At 46.0% G+C, this 22589-nt stretch overlaps 1 protein-coding gene across 1 annotated transcript; it reads left to right on the top strand.

Annotated features, from left to right (window-relative positions):
* The first annotated feature begins 443 nt into the window (after positions 1 to 443).
* On the top strand, positions 444 to 22372 carry CASC3 (CASC3 exon junction complex subunit). The gene is made up of 14 exons (XM_047757298.1): positions 444 to 784; positions 1161 to 1188; positions 2150 to 2187; positions 13113 to 13271; positions 13361 to 13512; positions 14051 to 14227; positions 14397 to 15082; positions 17200 to 17264; positions 17763 to 17877; positions 18121 to 18219; positions 18475 to 18689; positions 19309 to 19431; positions 19624 to 19687; positions 20654 to 22372. The coding sequence occupies exons 1-13, from the start codon at positions 554 to 556 to the stop codon at positions 19645 to 19647; spliced, it is 2112 nt and encodes a 703-aa protein (XP_047613254.1). The 5' UTR covers positions 444 to 553; the 3' UTR covers positions 19648 to 19687; positions 20654 to 22372.
* The last annotated feature ends 217 nt before the right edge of the window (positions 22373 to 22589 follow it).

Here is a 22589-nt window from a genome sequence, read left to right as displayed (position 1 = left end):
TGCAACACTGAATCCTCGAGCTTCATTGCAGACAACTGGTTTCTCTTCCACCCTTTAGCTTAAAATGGACTGGTCTGACAAATCTGATGCCGCACTACGGCTCTAGAGGTTTACCTTGATTCGTGATTTTACAAACAAATGCAGTAAAACGATCTGCTTCAAACGTAGGCAGAAACAAGAAATGGAAAAAGAAAACCATGAAACAGCATTGCCGCTCTGAAGCTGTGACAGGTCAACGCTACCCATTGGCAAAGCCCAAGATGGCCGGGAAAGGAGCCAGAGGAAGCTGCGGGAGCACGGCTCCCCTCGCCCGGGGCCCTACCCAGGGGAAGTCTGGGACCATGCCACGCCCCCTTACGGCACTGTTTGACGCAATTCGACTCGCCCGCAACGTGCCGCAGGGCGCCAGCCCCGCCTCCAGCCCCACCCCCTGAAAAGGGGCGACCAGCCCCCACTAGTGAAGCATGCTGGGACCGACTCTCGAGCCTCCCGGCAGCCCCTGCGACGGGCGCGGTACGTAAGGAGCTGGCCAGCGGCGGCCGTTCTCCGTAAGATGGCGGACCGGCGGCGGCAGCGCGCTTCGCAGGACACTGAGGACGAAGAATCTGGTGCTTCCGGCTCAGACAGCGGCAGTTCCTTGGCGCGGGGCGGCGGGAGCTGCAGCGGCAGTGTTGGAGGCGGCGGCAGCGGCTCTCTGCCCTCCCAGCGCGGAGGCCGAGTCGGGGCCCTTCATCTGCGGCGGGTGGAGAGCGGGGGGGCCAAGAGCGCTGAGGAGTCGGAATGTGTGAGTGCGCGCGGGCGGGGCGGGCCGGGAAAGGGGGCGGGTTGTAGGTGATGACGGGAGGCTGGGAGTTGATGGTAGATGGTGGGGTGTAACGTGTTCGAGAAGGGGAGAGCTGTCCCAGTGCGGTTTGCATCCGGAGCCCCAAGGGAATAGGAGGGGTCGGGGTGTCTAGAAAGAGGGCAGAGCTGCTGTGGATGGAAAGCGGATGTTTATTCAGTAATCGGGACTGGAGGGGAATAGACTGGACCTTCCTCGGACGCAGTTTGTTAAAGATGTATCTTTCCTCGGCTCCCTTTGCAATCATTTTGTATTCAGTCTCCAACTCTCCATCCTCTGGAAATCACAGAAGTAACCCATGTCTTCTCTTTTCCTTCAGGAGAGTGAAGATGGCATCGAGGGCGATGGTAAGTAGCATCGTGACAGTTTTTTGCTCATAAACGTAGGTCACCTATTTCCAGCAATTGACATCCTCTCAAACTTAAGGATTTGGGGCGGGAGGAGGAATTCCACAAAGAGGCTCTTGGTAGCATAGTGCTAAAGAGCATACGTTTTAGCAGTATAATCTTGAGAAAGTCATTCTCTGAACCTATTGTCTCTGCATATGGGGAGTATAATTTTATCTACCTCATAGGTTGATGTCAGAATTTTTTTTGGAGTTCCCGTCGTGGCGCAGTGGTTAACGAATCCGACTAGGAACCATGAGGTTGCGGGTTCGGTCCCTGTCCTTGCTCAGTGGGTTAACGATCCGGCGTTGCCGTGAGCTGTGGTGTAGGTTGCAGATGCGGCTCGGATCCCGCGTTGCTGTGGCTCTGGCGTAGTCCAGTGGCTACAGCTCCGATTCGACCCCTAGCCTGGGAACCTCCATATGCCGCGGGAGCGGCCCAAGAAATAGCAAAAAGACAAAAAAAAAAAAAAGAATTTTTTTTTAACTCAGTGATTTTTATTACATTCGTAGCTTTTTTTTTTTTTTTGTCTTTTTAGGGCTGCACCTGCCGCATATGGAGGTTCCCAAGCGAGGGGTCCAATCTGAGTTGTAGCTGTCGGTCTACGCCACAGCCGCAGCAACACAGGATCCAAGCAGTGTCTGCGACCTACACCACAGCTCACGGCAACGCTGGATCCTTAACCCACTGAGCGAGGCCAGGGATCGAACCCGCAACCTCATGATTCCTAGTCAGATTTGTTTCCACGCTCCACTATGGGAACATCTTGTTACATTTATAGTTAGACAACGATCATCACAACCCAATTTTGATGTCAGAATTAAATGAGAGTTTTAACTTCACCCACAACAAGCAGTCAAGAGATGTAATTATAATAATTTCTGTTGATTTTTTTTTTTAATCTGTTTCTGTTTTCTTTCAGCTGTTCTCTCTGATTACGAAAGTGCAGAAGACTCAGAAGTAAGTGTGATAGGTTCTTTTTTCTATGGTGTAGGTTGGAAAATGTATTTTTAAAACTGTGCACATCTGTGGTTCAAAAGTACCATGACCTACTTGGACCTCCTCTTGTGCATTTTTTCTTCGTTTATGCTTCTGAAAAACTATTATAAAAGGTCTTGTTTAGTTACATCAAGGGAAGCTTGGTGTAAGCCTCTTCAGGCTATATGTCTTACACTGTTAGCAGTTGGCTTTTCACCTTATTTAAAGAAAATAAGGTTCTAAATAAGAGAATGCGAACATCCCGAGCGAAGCCCTTCAGAGGATGTTTGACATTCCCTTTTTATGATGCCTAAGTAGTGAAGCCAGCCAGTTGGATATTTTTTCTGAGTATATCTGAGACCTCAAAAGGGTAGGATTCTAAGTGGTTTGTGTCAGAAACATTTCTCAGCTGATCGATGAGGTTTTCTGTCTTTAACAGAAAGTTTCCCTGAGCCAAACCTTTAGGAATTTGTTTTGACTGGATAAACTACTAGAGACACTGTCAAAATGACTACTTGTTTCCTGGGGTCGTTAAATAGAGTCCGAAGTTCTAGACTTTGGTCATGGACTTATATGCAGGAAGAATTGGATTATGGATGAAAGTTTCATCCTACAAATGTTTCTTTCTTTTTTTTTCTTTTTTTAATATTTAATTTTATTTTTGGCCGCCCTTCAGCAAATGGAGTTCCTGGGCCAGGCATCAGATCTGAATCACAGTTTCAACCTGTACTGCTGCTGTGGCCTGATCATTAACCCACTGTGCCAGGCTGCGGCTCAAACCTGCATCCCAGTGCTCCAGAGATGCTGCCAATCCCATTGTGCCACAGTGGGAACTCCTCATCCTACAAATTTTATAGAACTGTTACTACATATTAGACTTTTCACTAAGCTCTGGAGATGTAGCAGTGAACATTATAGTAAAATTTTTCCTTCAGAAGTCTTAAAGCTGGAGTTCCCACTATGATGCAGTGGGTTAATGCTTCACTGCATTGCTGCAGCTATGGTGTGTGTCGCAGATGCAACTCAGATTTGATCCCTGGCCCGGGAACTTCTGTATGCCTTGGGTGCAGCCGAAAAAGGGAAAAAGGAAAAAGAAATCTTTCAAGTTAGTAAGGAAGTCAGACAAACATAAAGGCAATCATAGCACTTGGCGACAACTGCTAGGGGATAGGCTTAAGTAGTGTGTTAATGGCTGGGTGCTGAATCCATCTTAGCAGTCAGGGAAGAATAAATTGAGTTAGCCAGGCAAACCATGTTCTAAGCAGAGGGAACAACAGCTGCAGGAGCCCAGAGACAGGAGAGAAGATTGAAAGTAATTTGGTGTGGCTGGAGCATTGTTGGGACAGGATGGATACCAGAAGTAGACGCAGATGAGTGAGCAGGGACTAAATCATGCAGGGCTTACTTGTTCTTTCTCTTTATTAACTGCCTGCTCAGTGCCAAGAGCTCTACTAGGCACTGGAATAAAAGAGACATAGTTCTGCTCACAGGGAATTTACATTCCAGGTCAGAGGGGGAAAATATAGACAGGCAAGTAATTACAGTAATGTTTGGTAAATGCCATGGTATCAGAAGCATAGGGCACTTTGAGAGCACATAGCAGGGGCAACTGATTGGGTTTAGGGTGTTTGAAAAACGCTTACAGGTTCCATTGTTCAAACAGAGACCCAAAGGATGAGTCAGAGTTAGCCAGGTAGAATTGTCTAAGCAGAGGGAGCCGTATGGGAGAAGGTCTAGAAAGGATGGACCGTATGGTCAGTAGATGATATGAAAAATTTAGTATGACTGCTGGAAAGGAGGAATCTCAGTCAAAATCTTTAAGTACTTTACAAGCCAGGTGAAAAAGTATTTGGATTTTATTCTACAGAATTAAAAAAGCATAGCAGTGTTATATTTTATTTTTTTACGGCCGCACACACACTCTATGGAAGTTCCTGGGCCAGGGATTGAATCCAAGCCGCACCTGTGGCAACACCGGATCCTTTAGCCCACTGCACTGTGCTGGGACTCAAACCTATGCTCCCACAGCAACCTGAGCCATTGCAGTTGGGTTCTAAACCCATTGTGCCAGGGCAGGAACTCCCGTAACAGGAGTGTGATGTGGCTTAGACTTCAGATCCAAGGAACACCTACGTGAAACAATCTTACTGAAACAGGATCTTGCAGAGGGAGGGAAGACTCGGATTTATATGCTGAGATCCCAGGTTGCCGTTTATTCACAGTAATATTTGACAGTTTCTATTTTTATGAGTTATTTTGTGTGCAGTGGGGGAAGTTGATCTGATAGCAAGATTCGAGACAGAAAAGCTAGTTAAGTAAGCTATTGTAGAAGTCTAGGAAAGCAGTAAGTATGGCACGCCATGGAGTGGTGGCAGTGAAAATAAAGGTGGACAGCACTGAAAGTTATTTAGGCTATGGCATTGGCAGGATGTGGTTGATGAGATGATTTATTTTCTCTGAAGTCAGCAGTAAAGTTGTCTACAGAGAGTAAAAGGGAGATGAGAGGACTTGGAGTGAATGTTTACAGTAGTCATTAGAGAACGGAAACATTAGAAAGACTGCCAGGCAGTATGGAGTGATCACTGAGGTTTGGTGATTTTGGAATTTGTAGCAATTTACTATTCCGTGTATAAATGAGTTTGGAAGTTACTCTAATAGCAAAGAAAGAAAGGCTGCTGCTGGAGGCTTAAGTGTGAAGGTTGAATTGTGGATGAGGCCAGACTGGAGGCAGAGCACAATGTTAGGATGGTCCAAGGAGGGTGATGAGGTCCTAAAGAAGTGGCAGTGGCACTAACAAGACATAGATTTGGAATTCCCGTCATGGCGCAGTGGTTAACAAATCCGACTAGGAACCATGGGGTTTCGGGTTCGATCCCTGGTCTTGCTCAGTGGGTTGAGGATCCGGCGTTGCCATGAGCTGTGGTGTGGGTTGCAGACGCGGCTCGGATCCCACGTTGCTGTGGCTCTGGCGTAGGCCGGCAGCTACAGCTCCGATTGGACCTCTAGCCTGGGAAACTCCATGTGCCTCGGGAGCGGCCCTAGAAATGGCAAAAAGACAAAAAAAAGACATAGTTGTTTTTTTGGGGGGTTTTTTTTTTTTTTTTTTGCTGTTTCTTGGGCCGCTCCCGCGGCATATGGAGGTTCCCAGGCTAGGGGTCCAATTGGAGCTGTAGCCACTGGCCTACGCCAGAGCCACAGCAATGCGGGATCCGAGCCGCGTCTGCAACCTACACCACAGCTCCACACGGCAACGCCGGATCGTTAACCCACTGAGCAGGGGCAGGGACCGAACCCGCAACCTCATGGTTCCTAGTCGGATTCGTTGACCACTGCGCCACGACGGGAACTCCAATAGCCACATTTTTAAGTACTTAGTAGCCACATGTGCACAGATAAAAATATTTCTATCATCCCAAAGAGTTTGTTGGACAGTATACTAGTCTAGATTAGAAAAGACACTTGATATCTTGCCTTTCATAGAAATCTGTTACTTGCTTGCATTTCTCCTTGGTTACTAACTGTGTATATCTAGACAGTGCACATTAGTCTTGTCTGTGTCTTTTTTTTTGGCTGCACCCACACCATGCGAAAGTTCCTAAGGGTCAGGGATCGAACTTGAGCTGCAGCTGCAACCTATGCAACAGCTTCGGCAACTCAAGCCTGCCCCCCAGCAGCTACCCGAGCAACTGCAGAGACAACACCAGATCCTTAATCCACTGGGCCACAACAGGAACTCCAGTCTTGGCTATTTCTTAAAATTTGATCTCTTAGTCTAGAGGTTAGTTTTTCATCCCTTCCTTTTCTTTACAGTGTATCAGTTGAAAAGATTTCGATGGTTGCTCACTCATGGTACAGCTCAGCATGCCTTCTCTCTCCTTTGTGTTTCTTTCAAATTCTTTCCATGGACCTGGAAAATACCGATGTGAGCCAGAGCTTTTTATTTACATAAAACTGACTGGAGATCACCTAATTTTTTTCCCCTTATAGATCACTTGCTTTTTTTTTTTTTTTGGTCTTTTTGGGGCCGTACCCACAGCATATGGAGGTTCCCAGGCTAGGGGTCTAATTGGAGCTGTAGCTGCAAGCCTGCGTCACAGCCACAGAAAGGTGGGATCCAAGCTGTGTCTGCGACCTACTCTACAGCTCATGGCAACACCAGATTCCTAACCCACTGAGCAAGGCCAGGGATCAAACACACAACCTCATGGTTCCTAGTTGGATTTGTTTCTGCTGTGCTATGGCAGGAACTCCTCACTTGCAATTTTTGTATAGATGGTTCCAGTATATTTTCTTGAAGGTCCAAAAATTCTGCTAGAATTTGTCTTGGAATTGGTCATTCTGGATCCGTGCTCACAGGTATGAGATGTGCTCTCCACTATGTTATGAACTTCTGTCCAAATACTATTTTCCTATCTTCAGTATTTGACCCTTTCTCTCTAACCCTTTGATTCTGTTCCTTCATTTCCTTTTCATTTTTAAATGTTTTCTTTCTTTTCACTTTTTATTTTTCATAAGGCATTATTGTTGTGTTCATTAACTCTTGTGTTCTTTCCAGTTTCAGAATTTGTATTTGAAATGATCTTTTAAAAATTTCTAATACCTGGGGAGTTCCCATTGTGGCGCAGCAGAAGCAAATCCGACTAGGAACCATGAGGTTGCGGGTTTGATCCCTGGTTTCGCTCAGTGGGTTAAGGACCTGGCATTGCCATGAGCTGTAGTATATAGGTTGCAGATGCAGCTCGGATCCCACGTGGCTGTGACTGTGGCATAGGCTGGCAGCTGTACCTCTGATTCAACCCCTAGCCTGGGAACCTCCATATGCCACAGGTGCGGCCCTAAAAAGCAAACAAAAAAAAATTTCTAATACCTTCCTGAGTTTTTTCATTTCATTTTTGAATTTTTCTAATTCTGATTGGTGTGCTTTCATGCCTTATGTAATATTCTTTTTTTAAAACATTTTTTTAGGGCTGCACCCACGGCATATGGAAGTTCCCAGGCTAAGGGTCGAATCGGAGCTTGTGTTCTGAGATTTCCTACTTTTATTCCCTTCTCTAATTTGTTTTGGACCTTCTCTTTCCTTCATTCCTTTTGTCCCTCTTCAGCTGGACAAAATTTGATTCTCTTCTCAAGTTTTATATTCAATGTTGGACCCTGTCTTGGAAGGGAGTCCAGGAATCAAGATTGGTTTTAAGATTTCAGAGGGGTTAGACTGCTTTAGACCTTATTGCAGGACCTTTAAATTCACATTCTGTTGGAGACCATAAAACCCCTTCTGGTTTCAACTGTAGTTCTTAGTTTTGCTTTCTGTTGAATACCTGTTGTCTAGTTCAGGGTTTTCCTGTTTTCAGGTTCTTTTATTGCTCTTTGCTTTCTCCAGCACTGATGCAGATTTTGTGGCTATTGATGCTTCATTATATGTTTATATTTTGGCGCCTGGGGGATACCTCATGACCTAGTTTTGTTGTAAATGCTGTCCAGAGGAAGTTTTTTTTTTTTTTTTTTTTTGTCTTTTGTCCTTTTTAGGGCTGCACCCAAGGCATATGGAGGTTCCCAGGCTAAGGGTCTAGTTGGAGCTGTAGCTGCTGGCCTATGCCACAGCCACAGCAACGTGGGTTCCAAGCCGAGTCTTCGACCTACACCACAGCTCACGGCTGTCCGGAGAATTTTGATTTTGATTTTTCCATTTCATGTGGAGATTTGAAGATATGAAAAACTGTGCTGCTGTGGTTCCCGCTGTGGCTCAGTGGGTTAAGAACCCAACCTAGTGTCCATGAGGATGCAAATTTGATCCCTGGGTTAAATAAAGAGGCATGGTTGCTGAGGGAGCTCCTGTTGTGGCGCAGAGGAAATGACTCCAACTAACATCCATGAGGATGCAGATTGCAGTCCCTGGCCTTGCTCAGTGGGTTGGGCATCAGAGTTATCATGAGCTGTGGTGTAGGTCACAGATGGGGCTCGGATCCCACGTTGCTGTGGCTGTGGTGTAGGCCGGCAACCACAGCTCCAATTTGACCCCTAATCTGGGAGCTTCCCATATGCCGCAGGTGTGCCCCTAAAAGGGAAAGGAAAAAAAAAAAATGCTGCTACCATTTCCCCAGAATCCTTCAAGAAAATTCTTCAAAGAAACTAGGACTTCCATAAGGAAGCTAGAGGGAAGCTAGCTAGAAAGAAGGCTCTGAAGTCAAGAGAGGGTTTGGTGTTATTTTATTTTTTTACCAGTCATCTTTTATTGAATGTTAATTCTCCTTAGGATATGAAAGGACTCAGGGGTGCCAGGCAAGGGTCCAGGTCAGGAATGCAGAGTGCGCCCTCTTCGGTGGTACTTGCACAGCCGCTCATGTTTGAGTTCCTTGTCTGAATGGCAGTAGTTAAGAAGCGGATAAGGCAGTATCACCATAGAAAGCCCAGCAATGCTCTGTTTGTTCACATTGACATAGTCGTTGCAATACAGGCTATAACCTCTTTGAAATGTTCCTGCATTGCCTTTGGGGGTGAAATCCTGCATCAGTATCCACCTTAGGGGCTCCCATGTTTGATATCCAGAAGCTTCTTCCCTTGCAGGGGCATGATTGATGCCAACAGTCCTGGCTCTGGTGTTATTTTTTAAGTTGGAAAATCGAATATGGTTAAGGAATGAAGAAATGAGTAGAAAGAGAAAGAAAAGGGAGGGGGGTAGGTAGGTAGTAAGTGTACTGGTGTCCTTGAGAAGCAATAGGAACCAGACAGGAAAAACATCTGGAGTTCCCGTCATGGCTCAGCAGAAACAAATCTGACTAGTATCCATGAGGACGCAGGTTCAATCCCTGGCCTCATTCAGTGGGTTAAGGATCCGGCCTTGCTGTGAGCTGTGGTGTAGGTCGCAGATGCAGTTTTGATCCCACGTTGCTGTGGCTGTGGTGTAGGCCGGCAGCCACAGCTCTGACTTGACCCCTAGCCTGGGAACCTCCATTTGTCTCAGGTTGTGGCCCTAAAAAGACACACACAAAAAAATCTTCCGTGGTAATTATAGAGAGGTGGGAAGGAAAGGTGTATAGGGAGGAAGCTGGTGTTTCTTTCTTTGTTTTGTTTTCCTTGTGAAATAGAAGGAAAGATATTAAGAATGATTGTTGGGGAGTTCCTGTCATAGCTCAGTGGTTAACGAATCTGACTAGGAACGATGAGGTTGTGGGTTCGGTCCCTGGCCTCACTCAGTGGGTTGAGGATCCGGCATTGCCGTGAGCTGTGGTGTAGGTTGCAGACGCGGCTCTGCTCCCGCATTGCTGTGGTTGTGGTATAGGCTGACGGCTACAGCGCCGATTAGACCCCTAGCCTGGGAACCTCCATATGCTGCAGGTGTGGCCCTCAAAAAAAAAAAAAGAATGGTTGTTGGTGGAAGGGCTGCTGTTACTGTGAGTAATGCTGCTATAAACATTAACGTACAAGTTTTTGTGTGCATGTATGTTTTCATTTCTCTAGAAATGGAGTTGCTGTGTCATGTGATAACTCTGATTTTTTGAAAAATTGCCATACTGTTTTCCAAAGCAGCTGCATCATTTTTCATTCTCAGAAGCAGTATATGGGGATTCTGGTTTCACCACATACTCAGCAGCACTTATTGTCTTGATTTTTTGATTCTAGCCATCCTAGTAGGTATGAAATGGTATCTTGTTTTGGTTTCAAATTTGCTAATGACTAATGATATTGAGCATTTTTTCTTGTGTTTTTTGGCCATTTTTGGTCTGTTTTCCTAGGAGAAGTAGCTATTCACTTAACCTTGTCCATTTTTTAATTGGGTTTTTAAAATTATTGAATTGTAAGAGCTCTTTATATATTCTAGACACAAGTTTCTTCTCAGATATATGATTTGCAAATATTTTTTCCCCATTCTGTGGGTTATCCTTTTTTTATTTTCTTTCTTTTTTTTTTTTTTTTTTTTGGTTTTCGGGGCTACATGAGTGGCATATGGAAGTTCCCAGGCCAGGGGCTTAATCAGAGCTGCAGATGCCAGCCTTCACCACAGCCCCACAGCAACACCAAATCCAAGCCGCGTCTGTGACCTACACCACAGCTCACAGCAATGCTAAATCCTTAACCCATTGATTAAGGCCATGGATTGAACCCACATCCTTATGGATACTAGTCAGGTTCATTACCACTGAGCCACTATGGGAACTCCAAGGTTTCAATTTTGATGAAGTCCAATATATTTATTTTTTCTTTTGTTGCTTGTGCATTCGATGGCATATCTTCAGAAGCTTCTGCTAATCCATGCCAAAGCCAAAGTCAGGTTTTCTTCTAAGAGTTTTAGCTCTTACATTTTAGGTCTTTGATCCATTCTGAAGTTAATTTTTCTATAACAGATGAGGTAAGAGTCTAACTTCATTCTTTTGCATGTGGCAGCTTTGATCAAAGACTGTGGTATTTAAGATTTTTGTTTTAAGTGGATCAGGTTCACTTTGAAAACATATGTATCAGTTCCAGGTCAGACTAGTCTGAAGTGTGTACTTGAAAGTGGATGGCTGAAGTGGAGGTGAAGACTGAGCTCATTGCCAGAGTCTTCAGATCAATGACAGGATAGGCCCAGGCAGAGGGGTACAGGTTTCCCCCTCAGTCTGATAGTAGAGTGTCCCCCATGAGAGCTTTAGTAGGCTGAAATGGCTTAAAGCAACGAAGCAATTACCTTAGGACACATCTTGCCAAAGAATGCACAAAATAAACCAAGATAAAGCACGAATGCTCAGACAGTTCAGTGCTATGACAGCTTGATGCTGAGAGGCTGAGTATAGTTCCCAGGGCTGGAGCTTGGTGGTACCACTCTTTCTACTTGGGGTACGGAGCTGCCTGTATGACAGCTCAGCGCAAAACAAACACTGAGTGCAATTTTCACTTTTGCCTTTTTTCTTAAAACAAAAGTCCTCCTCAAATTTCTTTTGAAAAACAGGCACTAATGTAGGTCTTTCATAATGCAAAGTGGTGTAAAGTAAATTTTTGAGAAGCCGGGGATACCTGTATAGCTAGGTATAAGAGCTTCGGAGGAGCATGAGTTTAAAATGAGGTGGAGGAGTTAGACCTGGAAGAGACACTGAAGATGAGGAAGATACCAACTCCACCTCTTACTCTTGAAATGTGTGGGGAATGGAAAAATGAGCGAAAACTTATGCATGGGAATTCTGCCAGGGAAGCAGAGCTAGGCTTTCAAATTGGGAAGGGTGTTCACTCCAAGAGTCAGCAGTAGGGGAGTTTGTCTCTGGAAAAGGGTTTTGACGCCAGCTCACAGTCAAAGAAGCTTGCTCCTAGGGTAGCACCTTGGCTTCAGTTAGACCAAGCTTGGACTCTAATTTGGAGTCTTTTCAGCACTGTGTTACTTGTATCTTTCTGTCCTGCCCAGGAAACAAAATTAGTTTCTCATTTAGAATAAAAGAGTTGCCTCATTTGACATAGACTAGTAGGATAGCGCATAAAACAAAGTTCTCTCATTAATCATGCTGATACTATTTTAAGATACCTGAATTTGGTGTGGGGAGGGAGTGTCAGGGGAGGGGAATAATAAATTAAGGTCTCAGAAACACCAGTGAAGATTCTTGGAATTTCTGCTATAGAACCTGCAGGGAACATAGGCCCAAGGAAAGAAAAGCTGTGGGTGGGAGTTCCCATTGTGGCTCAGAGGTAACGAACCTGACTAGTATCCATAAGGATGTGGGTTCAATCCCTGGCCTTGCTCGGTGGGTTAAGGATCCGGTGTTGCCGTGAGCTGTGGTGTCGATCGCAGATGCGGCTCGAATCCTGCATTGGCCGTGACTGTGATGTAGGCCAGCAGCTGTATCTCTGATTTGACCTCTAGCCTGGGATGTGGCCAAGGGTGTGGCCCTAAAAAGTAAAAAAAGAAAAAGAAAAAAAGCTGTAGGTAAAGCCCTCATTCTCATAGTGTGGTGTCAGTCTCTCAATTCTCTGGGTTTCATGAATGTCACCTTTTTGAGAATCCTCACCCAAAACACTTAGAGGCGGAAATATCCTGATATGAAGCAAGGAATAAAGGGGAAGGGGACTTAATTGGCTTGTCTGGGGCCAGTCAGGCAGTCTTGGCCCTGTTTGAAAAAAGGTCAGAAACAGCTTGAAAGCTTCTCCCTTCATCAGGAATCTCACAGAGAGTCTCTCTGGTCAGGTTCCTGAAACCATCCTGGGCTTGGAGTTAGGAGAGGGTCTGGTACAGATTGAGTGTCAGACCCAATGGTAGAATAAGAGACCACGGCACACGCGTCTACCAGGTGGCAGAGGATCACTGGTCCCCTGATGTGTTAACCCACCACTGGGGACCAGACCATCTTCCCTTGAATCCATTTCTTTGTGTCTTCACAGGTCTCTAAACCTACCTCCCTAGCCCATAGCTCTGCTGTGGCTGTGGCGTAGGCTGGCAGCTGCAGCTCCAGTTCGACCCCTATCCTGGGAACTTCCGTGTGTTGCAGGTGTAGCCCTTAAAAAAAAAAAAAAAAAAAAGGAAAATTTTATTTTAAAGCTTCTTGTTTATTTATTTTTGGCCACACCTGCAGCATATGGAGTTTCTCAAGCCTCAGTTGTAACCCATGCCACAGCTGCAGCAATGCTGGATCCTTAACCCACTGAGTGAGGCCAGCAATTGAACCTGCATCCTCATAGACAGGTTCATATGTCAGGTTCTTCATCTGCTGAGCCACAATGGGAACTCCTTCTTTTTTGTTCTGTTTGTTTTGGAAAATTTTCAGATGTATTCAGGAGTTCCCTCATGGCTTAGCAGGTTAACGATCTGGTGGTGTCATTGCTGTTGCTTTTGTTACAGCTGTGGCTGGAGTTCGATCCAGGCCTAGGAACTTTTCCATGCTGTGGGTGTGGCCAAAAAAAAAAATCATTGTCCAGATATTGTTTCCGTAGCTGACAGGGAAATTTTTTTTCAGGGTGATGAAGGAGATTATAGTGAAGAGGAAAACTCCAAAGTGGAGCTGAAATCCGAGGCCAATGATGCTGCTAATTCCTCAGCAAAGGAAGAGAAAGGAGAAGAAAAGCCTGACTCCAAAGGCACTGTGACTGGAGAGAGGCAGAGTGGGGATGGACAGGTTAGTACCCACCAAAGGCCTTCATTTGGGTTCTAGAATAGGTGCTCTTAACCTTGGAGTGAGTAAGGAGCCCTTTATCTGTCTGACAGGAAAGCACAGAGCCTGTGGAGAACAAAGTTGGTAAAAAGGGCCCTAAACATTTGGATGATGACGAAGATCGGAAGAACCCAGCATACATACCCCGGAAAGGGCTCTTTTTTGAGCATGATCTTCGAGGGCAGACTCAGGAGGAGGAAGTCAGGTAACAGCTCTGTGGTATGTTAGTACGTGTTCAGTGCTTACTGCATGCCAGGCACTTTGCTAAGTGTTTTAACCCGTATAATCTCATTTATGAGTCACACCGTTTTGAGGTATGTACTGTGATTATCCTTCTTGTACAAATGAGGAAAGTAAAGCTTAGAATATTTAGGAGCTCTGGTGGCGGAGCTGGGATCCAAACCCACATCTCCACCGCCTTCTTTAATCTGAGGCTCAATCTTCTGGGATATGAAATACCTGGCTAGGCAACCTTATAGGATAGAGGTGTTTCCAGAGTACTTTGAAGTAGTTTGAAGTGAAGTCATTGCTCGTTTCTATTCCTGTTACGTTGGAGCCCAGCAGGCCCTGAGGTGCTGTGATTCACTCTTGCTTTTGGAAGGTCCGTTTTGTGTAACTTGTCTGGGAAGGTGGAGAGACTACCTGAGTTCCTATTGTTTCCCTGCCCAGCCCTCTTTATTTCATGAACATCTTCACTCGGTAGAGTCTGCCAACCTGAGACACTTTTCCCTGGTTTCAACCAGACCCAAGGGACGTCAGCGAAAGCTTTGGAAGGATGAGGGTCGCTGGGAGCATGACAAGTTTCGGGAAGATGAGCAGGCTCCAAAGTCCCGACAGGAGCTCATCGCTCTTTATGGCTATGACATCCGCTCAGCTCACAATCCTGATGACATCAAACCCCGAAGAATTCGGAAACCCAGGTAAGGAAATTTTGGAACCTACACTATTGATATTTGCAGGAAAAAAGCTCTGCTTTTTAAGGTGCCAGTCCAGCCCATAATTGAATGGATGAGGAATATGCAGAGTCTCCTGACCCTCAGTTTATACCTCAGTGGCCCCTTTCGTTATTTCACTTTTCCATTTGTTCAGGTTTGGGAGTCCTCCACAGAGAGATCAAGGCTGGATTGGTGAGCGGCCAAATAAGCCCCATCGCCACCAGGGTCCTGGGGGCACCCTGCCACCAAGGACATTTATCAACAGGAATGCTGCAGGTACTGGCCGCATGTCTGCTCCCAGGAATTACTCTCGATCTGGGGGCTTCAAGGAAGGTCGTGCTGGTTTTAGGCCTGTGGAAGCTGGTGGGCAGCATGCTGGCCGGTCTGGTGAGACTGCTAAACACGAGACCAGTTACCGGTCACGGCGCCTGGAGCAGAGTCCTGTAAGGGATCCATCTCCAGAAACAGACACTCAAGTGCTTGACAGTCCTGAGAAGGAAGAGGCAGCCCCAGAGATACCAAATCCTGCTCCTGAAACTACACCTCCGGCCCCTGACAGGCCTGTTGAAAAGAAATCCTATTCCCGGGCAAGAAGAACCAGAATCAAAGCTGGAGATGCAGTCAAGGTTGCAGAGGAGGTCCCGCCTCCACCTGAAGGGCTGACCCCAGCACCTCCAGTCCCAGAAACCACACCACCACCACCTGCTAAGACTGGAAACTGGGAGGCTCCAGTGGATTCTACTACCGGTGGACTTGAACAAGACGTGGCCCAACTAAATATAACAGAACAGAATTGGACCCCAGGACAGCCTTCGTTCATGCAGTCACGAGAACTTCGGGGTAGGTACCTTAGGGTTAGTGACTAGCTTTTTTCCCTTTGCATCATTAGATTAGGGGCATGAAACTTATGTCTCTCAGGGATGTGGTGTTTGACAGTATCTTCATTTTCATTAACCGCAAGAAACAGATTCATAGCGGTATTCAGTTAAAGACCTTGGAGCAGTTTTAGCTATTACACAAGGCTGTCTCACTGCTTTGCTTACTCTTAACTGATCAGTCGTCAATATTGAGCTCCTGAATGTAGAATCCTTTACCATTCTCTATAGAAAAGGTGGATAGTTATTATTTGAGCTAATATTTAAATGGTTCAAGGCAGAAACTGCATTCGAATTTGGATAAGTATCTCTTTTTTATTTTTATTTATTTTTTTACTTTTTTGTCTTTTTGCCATTTCTAGGGCCGCTTCCCGCAACATATGGAGGTTTCCAGGCTAGGTTCGAATCAGCTGTAGTCACCAGCCTATGCCAGAGCCACAGCAATGCGGTATCCAAGCCGCGTCTGCAACCTACACCACAGCTCATGGCAACGCTGGATTCTTAACCCACTAAGCAAGGCCCGGGATCGAACCCCCAACCTCATGGTTCACAGTCGGATTCGTTAACTACTGTGCCACGACGGGAACTCCTGGATAAGTATCTCTTAATCTCTAACTTCCTAAGTCTTCAAAGCCAGTAGAATTTTCTGTAATGATCATGCTTTTATTTTATTTTATTTATTTATTTTTTATTTTTTTGCTTTTTAGGGCCGCACTTGGCGGCATATGGAGGTTCCCAGGCTAGGGGTCAGATCAGAGCTACAGCTGCTGCCCTACACCATAGTCACAGCAACACAGGATCCGATCTGCATCTTTGACCTACACCATAGCTCATGACAACGCTGGATCCTTAACCCACTGAGCGAGGCCAGGGATCGAACCCACAACCTCATGGTTACTAGTCGGATTCATTTCTGCTGCACCACAGTGGGAACTCCTGATCGTGCTTTTAAATACATGTAATGTGGCCAGAGTGACTGATAAACTGAATTTTTAATCTAAACAAAATTTTTTTTTTTGCTTTTTAGGGCTGCATACAGAGGTGGCATACAGAGGTTCCCAGGCATACAGAGGTTCCCAGGCTAGGGGTCTAACTGGAGCTACAGCTGCCGGCTTATACCACAGCCACAGCAATGCCGGATCCTTAACCCACTGAGTGAGGCCAGGGATCAAACCACAACCTCATGGTTCCTAGTCGGATTGTTTCCACTGCACCACGATGGGAACTCCTGAATGTTTAATTTTAATTAATTGAAATGTAAATAGCCACATGTGGCTAGTGGATATCATGTTGGACAGCATAGTGCTAGAGACTGGGGCCTCTCTCTACCACTCTCGCTTATCCTTTTTTCCTTCCTCCAGTTAGATCAGATGATCTTTTCCTTAGTTTCTGAAATCTAACTTGAACTTAAAGGTGGGAAATCCTCATTTGGACTGGGGATATCAGCATTCTTTTCTGGTGTATGTGATTTTTGAACACCAAAAACCAGGATAGGGAAAATTGGACCGGAGTTGATCTTTGGACAGAGGCGTACACGCTCCTACCAGTGCCTCATTATCATTGGAAGACAGTCTCTAAAACATTGCTTTTTTGTTCTGCGGCATCTTTGGCCAGAGGAGCATCTCTTCCCATACTTCTAGCCTAGACCTCTGTGGCCAGGAATAATCAGGAGGATTAAGAACATCCTCCCCTTTCCAGCTGTTACTCAGAAACTCTAGGGCTGAGATCTTTCACTGTGTTTGATAGTGTAATATGCTAATTATAATCTCCCAGGGATTCGGTACAGGGAAGTATTTGATGGGACAATTTTGAACTTGCATTTTCTTCCTGAAGGTTTGTTTTTGTTTTGTTCTGTTTTCATGTTCAAAGGCTGTTATTGCTATGTTAAGGTGGCAGGCAGTGGGGGCAAATTTCCAATGCTGGCGTGACAGTAAGCAGAGGTAGTTTAAAAGGAATTTTGTCAGTTTAAAAGAAGAAAGCCATTCCCCTTTTGGGTTCTTCAACCTGTCACTTGTTTGAGATAACTTTAGTCCCATTCACATCTATCTGCTCTGCAGCAGTGACTGTTTTGATGTGTTCCAGGTGTACCCAACCACATGCACATGGGAGCAGGACCTCCGCCTCAGTTCAACCGGATGGAAGAAATGGTACAGAAGGGGGCAAAGGGTAGATGGAGGAGGGTGCATGTCACAGGCCTCTCCACTGTTTAAACCAAGTCGGGTTTCCCATATTTATTTTTTTTTCTTTTTTCTTTTTGGGCTGCCTCATGGCATATGGGGTTCCCCGGCCAGGGATCAGATCCAAGCCACATCTGTCATCTGTCCTGCAGCTGCCGGATCCTTTAACCCACTGTGCTGGGCTGGGGATCAAACCTGTGTCCTGGCGCTGCAGAGATGCTGCCCGTCCCCTTGCACCACAGCAGGAACTCCTGCCATGTTTCTTTTAATCTGGGTCTCCAGAAATGTAGGGTACAAGGTTTGGGTTTAGATCTTGATGCTTTTTATTAGTTTTTCAGTTCATTTTGCAGATACTTTTTTAACACTGCCATGGACCAAGTCAGGTTTTGTGGTACCTAAAGAAGGGTGGAACTTGGAATGAGAGTCAGCCCTCTGGAAGTCTTGCTCAGACCTCTTTCTTTATTTCAGGGTGTCCAGGGTGGGCGAGCCAAACGCTACTCATCTCAACGGCAAAGACCTATGCCAGAGCCCCCTGCCCCTCCTGTGCACATCAGTATCATGGAGGGACATTACTATGATCCCCGTGAGTTTATTTTTACTGTTGGGGTATCTTTTTTGGCAGGGGGACGTGAACTAAGAGACCAGCCTCCTGCCTCCCGAATTTCTCCTTTGACCTCTCACAGTAGTTAACAAACATTTTCCGGTTGCTGTTTTCTTCACATGGAAAGTTGAGAACATCTTTTTCAAGAGTTTGGGGGACAAGGAGACTTATCCCTGTGATGTGAAGAGTGAGGGTTTATGAGAGTCCCAATGTGATATCTTACAGTGCAGTTCCAGGGACCAATCTATACCCATGGTGACAGCCCTGCCCCACTGCCTCCTCAGGGCATGATTGTACAGCCAGAAATGCACCTACCCCACCCAGGTAAGCTCTGCGCCTCTGCTCATATGCTTCCAGTACGTGAGGATATGTGTTGGGTGCTTCACAAACCTCATCCTCCTGAGCTCTATGCTGCTTGCTCTGAGGCTGGCCACTTTGGCTGCTTGGGCAGCAGCCCCTCTTGGGTCCATCCTGAGGACTTCCATCATGAGCTTGTCTGTGCTGACCAGTCCAGCCAGGCCAGCCCTTGGGAATGGTGTTACCTTTCATTTCAGTTTTTGTTCTCCGCTCCTTGTCCAGGTTTACATCCCCACCAGACACCGGCACCTCTGCCCAATCCAGGCCTCTATCCCCCACCAGTATCCATGTCTCCAGGACAGCCACCACCTCAGCAGTTGCTTGCTCCTACTTACTTTTCTGCTCCAGGCGTCATGAACTTTGGTAATCCCAGTTACCCTTATGCTCCAGGGGCACTGCCTCCCCCACCGCCTCCTCATCTATATCCCAACACACAGGTGAGATGGCTAATGAGATCTCCCTAGGTACACATCCTTTAAATCAGACTGGAATATAGTATGGGGAGGATGCCCAAGGAATTTGAGAGAACATTTCAATGCCCCTCCTTTGCAGGTGGCACCAGGATGCCTCTTTGTGGTCAAGAGCTGGAAATGCAATTTATGTAATGGCTAGCATCTGTTTATTCGCTTCCATTTTTTTAATGGTGTTTGATGCAAGTGTTTTGGTATGTCTTAGGAGGCCATGTCTGCTGTTTAGTCAACTGCATAAGAAAGCTGTATTCTGTTTACTAGCCCTATCCCTCCCTGTACTGTTTAACTCCCAACAGGTTGACACCATCTGGTATCTGGAGTGTCACCACTGAACTCAGTCTCTTCTGTTTGTCAGCTGATGGTAGGAATTAGATAAGAAAGCTGGCCTGTACTTTGAAGAAATAGAAACCGTGTTAGGACAAATGAAGGCATAAATGAATAGCGCTTCATTTTAAAGGGGAACAGCTTAAAGATTTAAAAAATTATAAATTCCCAGTGCTCTTATTTTTGCACCTGAATGATGTTTTTCTGTTCATCATAGTTTGAATGAATTCATTCCTTTTTCTCCTTGCTTACTGGGTCCCAGGCCCCATCGCAGGTATATGGAGGAGTGACCTACTATAACCCCGCCCAGCAGCAGGTGCAGCCAAAGCCCTCCCCACCCCGGAGGACTCCCCAGCCGGTCACCATTAAGCCCCCACCACCCGAGGTATGAGAGCTCCTAGGGAAGGAGCTCTAAAAGAGGGATGCTTAGGCCACGTATGACATCGGCGGGCTTTTTTTTTCCTTCAGATTTCCCTCCTTTTCTGGGTGTGTTTCTATGAAAAATGGTCTCTCTCTCTCTCTCTCTCCTTTTTTTAATATAATCACCTGATAACAGATTCCAACTTTATTATTTCAGGTTGTAAGCAGGGGTTCCAGTTAATGTGAATGTCTGAATATTTTAAATCTAACATCATATAAAAGTAAGTGCACAACTTACTGTGACTCTTAGAACATTCTTAAAACTAATGTTCATGCTTAACAAACAATCACCTAATTAATGCTTTAAGTTGTAATCATGGGGTAGCTTGGGTTGGGAGAGGCTTAGAGGAGACCCCACACTTGCCCGTTTCTTTCTTTTATGAATGCAGTGAGCAGGGTTGAGTAGAAACCATTGTTAATTTGGCAGCATATCATGTGGGAGCTGGAAGGAAGAAATGCAGGAGGGCATTCCTTATTGAAGAAAGGGGAAATCTAAATCTCAGTGAGAGGAGTTAACAGTAGAGCCAATTCTAAAGATCATGGAGGAGAAGGGCTATGAGGGTCTTGTTGTGTTCTGCTGTTTGGTTTTACTTTAAAAATACATTATTTAGGAGTTCCTGTCGTGGTGCAGTGGTTAACGAATCTAACTAGGAACCATGAGGTGGCGGGTTCGGTCCCTGCCCTTGCTCAGTGGGTTAACGATCTGGCGTTGCCGTGAGCTGTGGTGTAGATTGCAGATGTGGCTCGGATCCCGAGTTGTTGTGGCTCTGGTGTAGGCTGGCAGCTACAGCTCCAATTCGACCCCTAGCCTGGGAACCTCCATATGCCGTGGGAGTGGCTCACGTAAAGGCTAAAAGACAAAAAAAAACACATTATTTAGAAATGTGGCTTTTTTTTTTTTTTTTTTAGGGCCACACCCACAGCGTATGAAGGTTCCCAGGCTAGGGGTCCAAGTGGAGCTACAGCTGCCAGCCATAGTCACAGCACCATGGGATCTGCAACCTACACCGCAGCTCACCGAAACACGGGATCCTTAACCCACTGAGTGGGGCCAGGGGCCGAACCCGCATCCTTATGGATACTAGCTTGAGGAACTTCCAAGAATGTGGCTTTTTGAAAATAGTTTGTAAATGTCCAAAAAGCCCACCAACACTTTGGTGGTTCTTCCCTTTTCCTACCCCTGTCAGGACAACAGAGGCGAGAACCCAGGAGAGAAGAGAATACAACTGGCTGTCTGCTACCGGGAAGGCTTCAAGGATATAGGGTGGCTCCTACCAGCCAGCAGCTGAGTGAGGAGGACTCCACCTTCCTCTGAGGAGAGGCTCTGTTGGAGAAAGGGAGAAACAAGTGGACTTCCTCCCGTTTCCGGTCTTTCCTTGAGTTGGCTATGCTCAGAGGAGCCGGGATCCAGACAGCCCCAGCTTCTGAGACTACATCTAGGAGTCCACGTTTTTTTTGCTCATCTTCACTTTCTGCTGGGAAATTCACGTGTCTTCTGCTCCCAGGGAAGCTCCTTCCTGTTTATTTTGTTTTCTAAGGTGTTCATTTTTAAAGCCTGGCTTCTTGTTCTGAAATTAATGTTCTTTTAGTTTCCCTCTCTCTCTCTCTTTTTTCTGTCTCTGCCTTTAAATGAAACAAGTTCATTCTCTGGTTTGCTTGCTCCTCTGGTTTCCCTTTTGGCTCTTCCTTGCATCCCAGAAAATTGAGAACTTATTTCCTGGCCAGTCTTCCCCCACCAAGTATTCAAAGAGCTGGCCTTTCATTTTTGGTTGGCCTTTGTCATTGTACACTTGGACTCTCGTAACTCTTCTAACCCTATGGTAACAAAGCTGTCTGCGCAGAGTATCCCATTGTGGAGAAAATTTCAAAGTGTCTGGTAGGAGCTCTTGTTCTTGACTTTGGTTTTTAGGACTCTGAGCCTCCATTAGTCTCTGTACCCTGGTAGGCTTCAGTCCTCAGCTGAGGGCAAAGTCTCAACAGTGAGGAAAGATGGCAAACCAGATGCTTTAGTGAGAAAAAGAAGGTGGAGTGGGAGCCTTTGCACCTTAGGGGTATGTATTCACACAGTCCTTGGGGCTCAGCCTCTGAGGTAAGTGGAACTAGAGGGCTCTGCTCTTCTTTCCATCCCTTCTATCTCTCCCTCATTGCTGTGGACCAATGCATCTCTCAAGAGGCAAATATTACCCAGCAGGCAGTCTTCCTTGTCCTTTGCAATTGCTCTTCTCCATGTCTTTCCTGCTACAAGTGTTTTAAATGTTACTACCTTATTTTCCCCTAAGTTTTACTCCTCTCTTTGCAAACAGAAGATACCACACCTGGACTTAAAGTCTAAGAAAGCCAGTCACTTTCAGGGTAAGGGCTCCTCCCTCTTTTCCTCCCTCTCTGGCCCTGAGCCACTCCCCTGCCCCCTCTGCAGAATGTTACTGCAGCACTTGTGTCTGCCAGGGGTGACTTGGCCACTGTCCTTGTCCTTCTACAGAACCTGAGGGAGAAGGTGGCAGCTGTGTCTCTCCCCAAGTAATGTCACTAATTCTGTTCCTTCTCTTTAGCAGTTGGCTTAACCACTCTTGAGTCACAGGTGTGGGGTGGGAGGGGAGAGAGGCACTCAAGCTGTAACCCCCAAGCATGAAATGACTGAGAGATTCTTCTAGGGGTAGCTGGTGGTTGTGCCTTTTGTAGGCTTTTCCCTTTGCCTTAAACCTGAAGATGTCTCCTCAAGCCAATGGGCAGCATGCCCAGATTCCCAGACCTTAAGACACTGTGACAGCTGTCTCTGTTGGTCCACTGTGTTTTGTTGCAAGAATTTCTCCACATGTATTGTTGTTGTTTGTTACTGTTTTAACGGGTGCACATATGTGATTGCCATTGTATCTTTGGAGATAATAAAATTTAGACATGTAAACTTGGCTCCTTTGCCAGTGTATTGCATGAATCTTAATTTATGAGCAAGGGAAGCAGACTCCCTGATTCCCTAGAGTCACAGCCACAACTCAGACTTGTGAAATGGAGGCCACAAGTGACTGTACTCCCTGTCGGTGAACTTTCCTAACCACATTGCCACCAGAATATGCAGTCCCTTAGATTGGGAGTGACAGGGACAGAAAGACTAGTAAGATGCTGCTT

The sequence above is a fragment of the Phacochoerus africanus genome, chromosome 14, assembly GCF_016906955.1.
Source record: "Phacochoerus africanus isolate WHEZ1 chromosome 14, ROS_Pafr_v1, whole genome shotgun sequence".
NCBI lineage: Eukaryota > Metazoa > Chordata > Mammalia > Artiodactyla > Suidae > Phacochoerus > Phacochoerus africanus.
The sequence above is the reverse complement of the archived record's forward strand: the minus strand, read 5'-3'. Positions and strand labels throughout refer to the sequence as shown.